This window comes from Stegostoma tigrinum, chromosome 39 (assembly GCF_030684315.1).
Source record: "Stegostoma tigrinum isolate sSteTig4 chromosome 39, sSteTig4.hap1, whole genome shotgun sequence".
NCBI classification, from domain to species: Eukaryota; Metazoa; Chordata; class Chondrichthyes; order Orectolobiformes; family Stegostomatidae; genus Stegostoma; species Stegostoma tigrinum.
In genome coordinates, this window is record NC_081392.1 from 7,884,525 (window position 1) to 7,896,846 (window position 12,322).

The 12,322-nt window shown below is 44.7% G+C and overlaps 1 protein-coding gene across 3 annotated transcripts in view; it reads right to left on the bottom strand.

The window, feature by feature from the left end:
• Positions 1-12,322, bottom strand: part of LOC125447837 (mitogen-activated protein kinase kinase kinase kinase 5-like) — a 119,403-nt gene that overhangs the window by 21,225 nt on the left and 85,856 nt on the right. For all 3 annotated transcript variants that reach the window (XM_048522611.2, XM_048522612.2, XM_048522610.2), the window contains exons 17-19: positions 11,126-11,174; positions 6,070-6,271; positions 4,589-4,677 (exon numbers count right to left, since the gene is read on the bottom strand). In XM_048522611.2, coding sequence (XP_048378568.1) covers positions 4,589-4,677; positions 6,070-6,271; positions 11,126-11,174 — 340 coding nt within the window. The remainder of the gene's footprint in view (positions 1-4,588; positions 4,678-6,069; positions 6,272-11,125; positions 11,175-12,322) is intronic.

A 12,322-nucleotide genomic window follows, 5' to 3' on the forward strand; every position in this document is an offset into this window, starting at 1 on the left:
AGCCTTGGGAAACTTAACTTATGGTTTGTTTTTTGTTTAAAAGAGTAGAGGGAGCTCTACTGTGTATCTAAGCCTATGTTGTTCCTATCCTGGAAGTGTTTGATGGGGATAGTCTGCAGGGAACTTTATTCTGTTTCTGACCCTGTGCTGTACCAGTCTGAGGAGTATTTCATGGGGATAGTGTAGAGGAAGCTTTATGTTCAGTTTAAAAGTGTAGGAAAAGTCTTACTCTGAATCTAACCCTGTTGTATTCCTGTCTTGAGAGTGTTTGACAGGGATGGTGCAGAGGAAGCTTTATTTTCAGTTTAAAACAATAGAGGAAGTTTTACTCAGTTTCTAACCCTGTGTTGATAGAGACAATGTTGAGGGTCATTTACTTTCTATGTAAAAGAATAGGTTATTTCAAATCAATTTGTTCAAAGATGTTATGGCACATTGCTGCAGAAGCTGGGACTTCAAATCTTCTCAAAACTCGCTGGGACTTAACTGTAGGTCTCCTGGCTCAGAGGTGGGGACAATACCATCATTCCACAACAGTCCTCTTTGGCATGTGAAAGGTGGAAATGATCCACTGTCATTAGGTAGCTGTAGGTTTAATGCCTACATCCTAGACCACTAGGAATCATCCAGGGACTCCTCCAATTATAGGATAATCCTCTTTCTGATATTTACCACCGATAGGTTTGACCTGAGAAAATGTGGGGAGAAGCAGCCTGGGATTGGAAGAGCATTGAGAAGGTGAGTGGGCAATGAGCAAGGTTTCTAGGCTGGAGGAGGTGAAGCCAGAAGGTGCAGTAGGGACAGGAAAGGGAAGTGGGAAGAAACAAGGCTGTGGGGCCCAGTTGGAGGCAGGAGATTGGTAGTGCTGCCAGACCGGGGTGTAGGTTAGAGATAATGGGAACTGCAGATGCTGGAGAATTCCAAGATAATAAAATGTGAGGCTGGATGAACACAGCAGGCCACGCAGCATCTCAGGAGCACAAAAGCTGACGTTTCGGGCCTAGACCCTTCATCAGAGAGGGGGATGGGGAGAGGGAACTGGAATAAATAGGGAGAGAGGGGGAGGCGGACCGAAGATGGAGAGTAAAGAAGATAGGTGGAGAGAGTATAGGTGGGGAGGTAGGGAGGGGATAGGTCAGTCCAGGGAAGACGGACAGGTCAAGGAGGTGGGATGAGGTTAGTAGGTAGATGGGGGTGCGGCTTGGGGTGGGAGGAAGGGATGGGTGAGAGGAAGAACCGGTTAGGGAGGCAGAGACAGGTTGGACTGGTTTTGGGATGCAGTGGGTGGAGGGGAAGAGCTGGGCTGGTTGTGTGGTGCAGTGGGGGAGGGGATGAACTGGGCTGGTTTAGGGATGCAGTAGGGGAAGGGGAGATTTTGAAACTGGTGAAGTCCACATTGATACCATTAGGCTGCAGGGTTCCCAGGCGGAATATGAGTTGCTGTTCCTGCAACCTTCGGGTGGCATCATTGTGGCACTGCAGGAGGCCCATGATGGACATGTCATCTAGAGAATGGGAGGGGGAGTGGAAATGGTTTGCGACTGGGAGGTGCAGTTGTTTGTTGCGAACTGAGCGGAGGTGTTCTGCAAAGCGGTCTCCAAGCCTCCGCTTGGTTTCCCCGATGTAGAGGAAGCCGCACCGGGTACAGTGGATGCAGTATACCACATTGGCAGTTACGTGGAACAGTCCCTCTTCCGCACCTACACAGGCCCCAAACCCCACCTCTTCCTCCGGTACATTGATGACTGTATCGGCGCCGCCTCTTGCTCCCCAGAGGAGCTCGAACAGTTCATTCACTTCACCAACAGCTTCCACCCCAACCTTCAGTTCACCTGGGCCATCTCCAGCACATCTCTCACCTTCCTGGACCTCTCAGTCTCCATCTCAGGCAACCAGCTTGTAACTGATGTCCATTTCAAGCCCACCGACTCCCACAGCTACCTAGAATACACCTCCTCCCACCCACCCTCCTGCAAAAATTCCATTCCCTATTCCCAATTCCTCCGCCTCCGCCGCATCTGCTCCCACGATAAGACATTCCACTCCCGCACATCCCAGATGTCCAAGTTCTTCAAGGACCGCAACTTTCCCCCCACAGTGATCGAGAACGCCCTTGACCGCGTCTCCCGTATTTCCCGCAACACATCACTCACACCCCGCCCCCGCCACAACCGCCCTAAGAGGATCCCCCTCGTTCTCACACACCACCCTACCAACCTCCGGATACAACGCATCATCCTCCGACACTTTCGCCATTTACAATCCGACCCCACCACCCAAGACATTTTTCCATCCCCACCCCTGTCTGCTTTCCGGAGAGACCACTCTCTTCGTGACTCCCTTGTTCGCTCCACACTGCCCTCCAACCCCACCACACCCGGCACCTTCCCCTGCAACCGCAGGAAATGCTACACTTGCCCCCACACCTCCTCCCTCACCCCCAGCCCAGGCCGCAAGATGACATTCCACATTAAGCAGAGGTTCACCTGCACATCTGCCAATGTGGTATACTGCATCCACTGTACCCGGTGCGGCTTCCTCTACATTGGGGAAACCAAGCGGAGGCTTGGAGACCGCTTTGCAGAACACCTCCGCTCAGTTCGCAACAAACAACTGCACCTCCCAGTCGCAAACCATTTCCACTCCCCCTCCCATTCTCTAGATGACATGTCCATCATGGGCCTCCTGCACTGCCACAATGATGCCACCCGAAGGTTGCAGGAACAGCAACTCATATTCCGCCTGGGAACCCTGCAGCCTAATGGTATCAATGTGGACTTCACCAGTTTCAAAATCTCCCCTTCCCCTACTGCATCCCTAAACCAGCCCAGTTCGTCCCCTCCCCCCACTGCACCACACAACCAGCCCAGCTCTTCCCCCCCACCCACTGCATCCCTAAACCAGTCCAACCTGTCTCTGCCTCCCTAACCGGTTCTTCCTCTCACCCATCCCTTCCTCCCACCCCAAGCCGCACCCCCATCTACCTACTAACCTCATCCCACCTCCTTGACCAGGGTGTAGGGTAGTTGGAGTGAAGCTGGCGTGAGTGAGTGAGCTGAGCAAAAGTGAGAGGTTGCAAAGGGGAGCCAGTAATTTTAAACTTTTCAACAATGGGATAATCAGCTAACTATGAAGCAGAAAAAAATTAAGTCGCTGAGGTCCTGAGTGCCTTACAAATAAATGTGCAGTCTCAAGCTTAAGACTGCAGATGTTCAGGAGCTACTCTATGAGAGGAAGAAAATGGATGGTATTACAATGAACACTTCCAATTGGATAATTTCTTACTGAACAGTTTTATATCTTAATGATTTGCATTCATATGTTAACACATCTTAACGAATTTTACATAACATGAATTACTTAAGGTGCAATTGCTGTTAGAGACAACATGCAACCGCCTAGCTGTGATCAAACCTGTCTGTAGAAAATGTATGATAATAAAATGTGAGGCTGGATGAACACAGCAGGCCAAGCAGCATTTCAGGAGCACAAAAGCTGACGTTTCGGGCGTAGAAGCTCTCTGATGAAGGGTCTAGGCCCGAAACGTCAGCTTTTGTGCTCCTGAGATGCTGCTTGGCCTGCTGTGTTCATCCAGCCTCACATTTTATTATCTTGGAATTCTCCAGCATCTGCAGTTCCCATTATCTCTGTAGAAAATGTAGTTAGGTAAAGGTTCTCGGTGCATAGAAGTGTGTGACAATTTTTTAAAGAAAAATATTTGCTGCTAAATCATGCCTGTTATCTTTAAATGTCATCTAGGAAAGGAATTTTTTTTTGTGTGTTGTGGCTTTAAGTTTAATGGAGCAATGGTGATTATTGGGGATGTTGATAAATTCTTCTAATTCTGCTTTTGTGACACTAAATATTATCTGTGTTTACAAAAATATGGATGATAATGTTACTTCATGAGTGCATCACCTAATGAAGAAGAGAGTGATAATGGAAAAGGAGCCATTGAAATCCAAAATGTAGCCTCCACAAGTCAAAAATAGTCCTTGCAAATCTCAAGAGATCCCAATTCTTGCCAGTGTTGGACTAAGTTGCATGTTAGATTGTTTCAGAGGGCAGTTCAGAGTTAGTGATATTGCTGGGGATCTGGAGTCATGTTTAGGCCAGATGAGATATGAGTGAACCAGACATTTTTATTTAATTGCATGTAAATTCCAGTGGCCAATCCCTTGTTACATTACCACTACACCACCATTCTCCTTGAAGAAGAATGGGAGAAAGTTTTATGAACTCTTCTGCTCATTTCCAATAAAGTGAGTGGTACTATGTAGAATTTGGGAATGTGGAACACTAACATTGTTACAAAGCCCCAATAACCTGGCCAGATCCTGATGGAGATAGTGCGAAGTAGAAGTCACTGGTGATGGATCACACTGTAGTCTGCCTGTAATGTAAAAACTGAAAGAACTGCAGATGCTGTAAATCAGGAACAAAAACAAAGTTGCTGGAAAAGCTCAGCAGGTCTGGCAGCATCTGTGAAGGTAAATACAAAGTTAACATTTTGGGTCTGGTGACCGTTCCTCAGCAACTTTTGTTTTTGTTCCTGCCTCTAATATGCTTTACAACTGATGGAACTTACTGGTCTCTCTTTCTTTTCTTTTCTGCGTGGTAATACTGGCGGTGTTCCTCCACTGTCCTTGGCAAGGTGACTCATCCAATTGCTGGGATCTGCCAAGGCAGAGATCAAAGAAGTGAGACCTGTGCCCCTCAGATTGAGAAACCTAGAGATCTCTTAGGATTCAGCTGAGTTACCCTGCCAGCACCATTGCAGCACAGATTGTCCTCTGATCCACCCCGGATTACAGCTGGGCTGGCACTATGCAGAGGCTGCTTCTATTGGTTATGGAAGTTTGCATTCTCATCTCCTAAGTCCGAAAGTCAGGTCTTCAAGCTTCACTGTGGAGACCCAGCACCAAAACTCACATTCTACAACACTTCCATTAATTGTGAAGCATTTGGGCAATTCTGACAATGTGAAGGGTTCACTAATATTTAGTTTCACCTTTGTACAACCATTCATCTTTCTTCCTTAATTAATGGTAGCTTATCATAGGCCAGCTGTCTATCTTCTAATGGACCAAGTCCTATTCATCTCCTGCACCTGATGTACTTTGGCTCCTAGTTAAGCAAAGGCTCGTTTCTCAAATTCTCATCTTTGTTTGCAAAAAACCCCATGGGTCCATCACTTGCAGCCTCAAACTCTGGAGTTGCCAACCTAAACCTCTCCACATCAATATCCTTTCCACCTCCTTTAATACAGTCCTTAAAATCTACCTCCCTGACCAAAGATTTGACCACTTGTCGTAAGATCTTTTGACCACTCATTGAATTAAATCTCCCATTTCCACTCTGACCTCCATGTTCTTGGCCTCCTTTACTATTCAAATTAAACTCAATGGAACAGTACCACATTTTTTGATTAAGCACTTCAGAATCCTCCAGTCTCAACATCAAGCTCAACAATTTATTGGTGATGGTTCTGATTTTCTCATTTATACCTCTTCTGGGTGCATATATTGTTTGTTTATTTGTCACATTGCCATCCCCTTTTGCTTGCATAGTTATACCTTTAGTCATTTCATCTCTCCATCTTCAGCTCAAATACCCTTCCTTTTTTTAATTCTAACCCCATCTAGCAATCTTTGTGCCCTGTAATTGTTTAAAATGTTTTGCATCTCTAACATTTGACACAAATGACGATCGGTCCCTGATCTTTTCTCTCCTTAAGTGCTACCAGACCTCCTGAACATTTCCAGCCTTGAGTTGATAAATGGATGTTTAGTAGTACAGAACTTAAATATTGCTCATCTTCAACTTCTAATCCCCTTTTAGCAATGTTTAAATTCAAGCCTTTGTTGCTTTTCTTTGTAATGAATCTTATAAAATCCCTATAGTGCAGAAGAAGGCCATTGACCCATCAAGTTTGCACCAACCCTCTAAAGAGCATCCTGACCAGAATCACACCCTATTCTTACGACAAGACTTGGGTTGCTTTCCTGTAATAAAAGCATTGTGTTAATGAATTGGCATTTTAATGAAAACCCTTTTCACTCAAAGTACCTGAGGTACTGCTGTTGACAGCAGAATGGATTGGACTCCTGGAACCCCCAGGACTGAGCTGTTTGGGAGCTTTGGCTGTCGATGGACCACTGGAACACCGGACCAGCGTAGCTGGCAGATGCTGGCAATGTGGGTGATGATCCACTGACTTCATCTTCTCCTCCTCAGAAACGCTGTCCTCAGAACTGCTCCGGAACTTTGGCTGTGGGTAGGAAAAAGAAGTAAATGCTTCAAATCACTGGATTAGGTACAAGTCAAGACATCATTCCCCCGCCCCGTTCAGATGATCCATGGAGGAGTGTCAGCAAGGGACAAAAGACTGTATGAGAGATTAGAAGTCTTATTATGGTACCATGTACTAATTGGGCATTGACAATCATGGAATTCCATTGGATTCATCCATGCATATGGGCAGAGTACTGCAGTCGTTTGCTATTGTCTTCTGCAGGATGGTTGATGAGGAAACTCTGCCACTTTTCCCACTTGCCATTTGGTGCATCGGAATTTTATCGGCTGATAATCAATCTGTTTAGCCACATTATAAATATGCCTTCCTTGGCAATCAAGTCTAAAAGTAAGACTTGACTTCAGATTTTCTGCCACAGGTTTGCTTCCCAAAGCACCAGAAGATCTCAATCAGAAATGGGAATACCTGGTAAATAAGTCTCCTTCAAATCATTCTTAGAAAGGTAGCTGGACAGTGGGTGTGGCAATCACAGTCTGGAGTCAAAAAATCATGAATTCAAATCCCAAAGACTTCAGCACATGATGTAAACTGACCCTCTCTGTGTAACTCTGAGACAGTCCTGCACTGCCAAAGTTGTCTTTCCCATGAGTCAATGCCCTGTCTGCGCTCTGCGATGCCTGTAAAAGAGACTGTGGCAGTATTTTAAAACAGGAGGGGCATTCTCTCTGGTGTCCTGCCAAACAATTATGCCTCCTCTAACATCACCAAAAGCAGTGCTCATTGCTGTTTACTGGGTCTTGTGTGGAAATTGGTTGCCATATTTCCTACATTACAACTGCACTTCAAAAGTACTTAATTGGCAGAAGAGCACTTTGAGAAGTCCCGGGGTTGTTGCCAAAGACACTATGTAAATAGAAGTTGCCTCTATGGGCTGTTGTATTGGATCATTTGACCACTACATCCAGGATGAGGTTTTTTTTGTGGGGGTGGGGAGCTTACGGTAACCGTGATCCTTGCCTTGAACCACTGCTTTGCAAAGCAATGGAGCCGTTCTCTTTATACTGGTGATCGGCTGAATCTTGGCTCTGGATGATTGTACCCCAGGATCTATGTATTGACCTTGGAGAGGCAGATCAGCTTTAAAAACCATCTCCATGGGTGCATGGTCCAGAAAGGGGCCTACACCCCTAGATGTTCCTAACACAGTCTACATGTAACAGTGTCACCTTACAATCAGAATACCAACCACATAACAAAAGTAAAGATATGAAAACCCAGCAGGGATCATTTCTTTTGATCACATCGATCAATTAATGCTATTGGAGGAGTACAGAACAAGAAGCCACAATCTTAAAATTTAAAGCTAGGGATGATGGCAGAAAGCAGTTCTTCGCAAAAGGATGGTGGAAGTTTAGAACCCATAAAATTATCGAGGGTTGGGAATGAATTGAAAATTCCAAAATTCAGATTGACAGATTTTTTTGTTTGATAAGGATATTGAATGTTACAGAACCAAGGGAACTTGATAGAGCTAAGATTCAGATCAGCCATGATCCCACTAAGTGACAGAGCCAACCCAAGGGACTGAATGTCCTTTTTCTGATCCAATGCCTTCTCTGTTCAACACTAACAGCTATTTCATAGAATCCCTACAGTGTGGAGGCAGGCCATTCAGCCCATTGAGTTCACACTACCCGCCAAAGAGCATCCCACCCAGACCCAACCTCTTCCCCACCCTAACATATCCCTGTAACCATTCATTGCCCATGGCTAATCCACCAAGCCTGCATATCTTCGGACTGTGGGAGGAAACCCACACAGACACAGGCAGAAGGTGCAAAGTCCACACAGTCAGTTGCCTGAGAGTGGAATCAAACCCAGGTTCCTGGCGCTGTGAGGCAGCAGTGTTAACCACTGAGCCACGGTGACGTCTGACTCAGAACAAAGAGCAGTACAGCATAGGAACACACCCTTTGGCTCACCAAGTTGCACCAACACATGATGCCCTTCTAAAAATGAAAATCCTTTGCCTCTATATGATACATATCCCTCTATTCCTTGCCTATTCATGTATCTGTCAAGATGCCTCTTAAACGTTGCTATTGTATCAGCTTCTACCACCTCCTCTGTCACTTAACCCCACCTTCTGTAAAAAAACTTGTCACATAGCTCCTTACAACTTTCTTTCTTTTATCTTACACTGGGAAAAAGACTCCAACATAATTCTGTAAACCTCTATCAGATCGCCCCATGCCTCCGATGCTCAAGTGAAAACAAACCGAGTTCGTCCAATCTGTCCTCACAGCTCTTTCAAATCACATATATATTACAGAGAACAGGGGTCTCGGCTTTGATCTCTGCTAAATACCGCTAGTCACAGATGCCCTGTCAGAGTAACACCCTTCTATTGCTACTCTGTCTTCGATGACAAGCCAGCTGCACCCATTTCACCGGCTCGTCACAATTGTAGGTGATTTCACCTTCTGTATCAGCCTGCCATGAAGGACCTTGTCAGGCTCTCCTCATGCCATTCAAACTAGGCTACATACTTATAATCCTTTGCTGTAACCTCTCCAAGCCTCCACATTCTTCTGGTAGTGTGGCAGCCAGAACTATGTGCAATATTCCAGATGTGGCCTTACAGCTGCAACATGACATGCCAATTTTTATACTCTGTGCCTTGAACACTGTGCTTTACACCTTTTTGATCACCTTATCCATGTGCATTGCCATTTTCAGGGAACTGTGAACCTGCACTACTAGCTTCCTTTCTGTGTTAATGCTTCCAAAAGTTCTGCCACTTACTTCCCTCCTGCATTAGACCTTACAAACTTGCATTTGTCCAGATTAAATTCCAACTGCCAATTCTGCACCCAAGTCTCTGATCTGTCTAAATCCTGTTGTGTCCTCTGGTAATCCTCCTCACTATCCGCAGCTCCCCAACCTGTGCTGTCTGCAAACTTACTAGTCAGACTATCTACATTCTTTTCTAGAAGATTTATATATATTACAAACAACAGGAATTGCCAATTTTTATACGTTATGCCCCGACCAAAGAAGGCAAGCATGCCATACACCTTCTTGATCATCTATTCCATTTGCTTTACCACTTTCAGGAAACTGTGGACCTGTATTACCAGATCTCTCTGTCGTTAATACTTCTTAAGGCATCCTAGCACTGATCTCTTTGGAACACCACTGGTCACAAATATCCAGTCAGAAAAATACCCTTCCACTGCTACTCTCCATCTTCTATGACCAAGCCAGCTGTACCCATCTTATCAGATCATTGCGGGCTGCATGAGACTTTACCTTCTGTATCAGCCTGCCATGACAGACCTTATCAAAGGCATTGCTAAAGTCCATGTAGACAACACATAACACTCTGCTCTCAGTTATCTTTGTCACTTCCTCAAAAAACTCAATCATGTTTGTGAGATATAACCCCCTCCACACAAAGCCATGCTACCTGTCACCAATAAATTCATACTTTTCCAAATAAATCCTGATCCTATGAATCTCCAGTAATTTTCCTACCACTGCCATAAGGCAAACAGGCCTGTAATTTCTCATCTTATTCCTGTTTCCCTTCTTAAACAACAGAACAATATTGGCTATTCTTTAGTCCTCTGAGACCTCTCCTGTGACTAAAGAGGACACAAAGATTTCACACAAAATCCCCCAGGAATTTCCTCACTTACCTCCCTCAATATTCTGGGATAGATCCCATCAGATCCTGGGGACTTATCTACCTTAATGACTTTCAAAATACCCAAAACCTCCCTTTTTATATTGACATGCCTCAGAATATCAACATACTCATTTCTCGACTCACCATCCACCAGTTTGTTCTCTTTTGTAAATGCCAGTGCAAAGTATTCAATAAGGACCTTACTCATATCCTCCACCTCTACACACAAATTTCCTCCTTTGTCCTTGAGTGAACCTTCCGTTTCCCTATCGTTTCGATTCTTACGTACTCATAAAAAGCTTTGAGATTCTCTTTAATCTGTTTGCCATGATAATTCTTGGCCCTTTTAGCCTTCCTAACTCCATGTTTAAGTTGTTTCCTGCTTTCTTTATATTGTTTGAGGGCTCTGTCTGTCTTCAACTTTCTAAATCTTATATGTGCTTCCTTTTTCTTTCTGACTAAGCTCACAATTTCTTTTGTCATCTGAAGTTCCCAAATCTTGCCATCCTTATCCTTCACTTTCACAGTGTACTTAACTGACCTTTAAAAGATTTCCACATGACAGATGTGGATTTACCATCAACCCCAGTTACCTGCAGTCTATATTTCCTAGTTACTGCCTAATATTGTTGTAGTTAGCTTTCCTCTAGTTTAGTACTCCTACCAGAGAAGTATTCTTATCTTTATCCATAAGTAACTTAAAATTTATGGAATTATGGTCACTGTTCACAGAATGCTCTGATTTTTCTTTTCAGGATATTCATTCTCCAGGAAAAAAGACAACATTTTACCCAAATTTTTTAGCATAATTTGTAACATGATGGCAGCCGGTCAGGTCTAAATTAGTTGACACAGCCTCCCATCTTCACTCTGACAGCATTATGTTGGCTAGATTGGGTGATTCATCAGTGAGTGAAAAGTCACCAGACAATAGAGAACATTTCACTTAGTCTGCAAACAATCTTGAAACTTCTAACAGTTAAACTGCAAAGACAGAGTTCTATTTATTTCTGACAGTTCAATTTACAATTAATTGGAATTTATGATTAATCTTCATTTGAAATGCTCAGATTTGAAATTTTCCCAATCCCCATCCTCCATTTCCAACCAACCATTCTCTTCCCACAAGCTTGTATTTAGCTCCTTAAGGGATTTGGACAGTATAAAGTGCCACTCACCTTGGGGGGTAATGGTGGTGGGATGTCATCCCGCAGTGTCCCCGTCAGTCTGCCATAGATCAAAGAATAAGATTAACCTCAAAAACACCTGCACATACCCACTCAGCACCAGTGCTGGCCTAGTGATGTGTCACACAGGCCGAGATATCAGTCACATCCACAAAGGTAGTTCAGGCACTATTTTTGTCAAAATAGACTGATTTCTCGTGAGATTTTAGATAAAGATGTTAAACTGAGGCGTTACAAGGAGAGCAGCAGGCTTAATTTTCCATTTTGGGTTGCATCCTGACCTCAGGAACACATAGGGATTCTGACACTGCATAGAGCTGGGAGCGGTCACACAAATCAATGTTTCCTGGACTGGTCAAATAGTGACCAGAGGCCACATGCTGATTCTCAAAAAACTGCTCAGCCAATAGGAAACCATCCCATCATACAAAAGGAGCTTCAGTTTGGTAAGTGAAAGGAAATCGCCATCTTGAGCTGTCCTTTCAGCACATGTAAGAAATTTGAAATTAAAAATGGCCCTTACTGCTGGTCCAGTGTCGTGGACTTCATAAGAAGATGTGCAGCCCACATGTAGCTGTGTAGGCAGGGTGAGTGGGTTGGCCCCAAGGTCACAGTGATGCACCCCAATTTGTAACTGGGGTGCAGCCTCCAAACAGTTACTTGCCTCCTGATTCTGAGAGGTCAAGGCAGCATCTTGATCATTGATCTTCTAATTAATTTAACAAGATATCTGTCACTTCGGTAGGTGGCGATTGCACGTCCAATCTGTACTTTCTGTAAATGCCTTGTCCTGGAGTGGGGTACAACTGGTACTGGAAACCAGTAGGCAGTGCACAATACCACACCTACTGGTGCCAGTTCCCACTCTCCATTTGTTTTTGACACTCCTGACCAAGAGACATACGGTCTAAGACTAATAGAGGGAGAGAGAAAGAGACAGAAACAGATTGGGACACACTGAGACCTGACTGGAAGAGACTCACAGAGATAGGCACCACCCACAGGGGCGATGCATGAACCGAGAGAAGAATGTATTCGATGTTGAGGGGCTGTCAGAAAAAGTCCACATCCAGAATTCAGGGTTTGTGCCCAAAGCTGCTCCCGGCAGGGGATGACCTTACTCCTGGAGCCCAGTCCACAAGCTCTTCACTTCAAGTTAGCCTCCTGCCCTTGGTATCTCTCCATTGG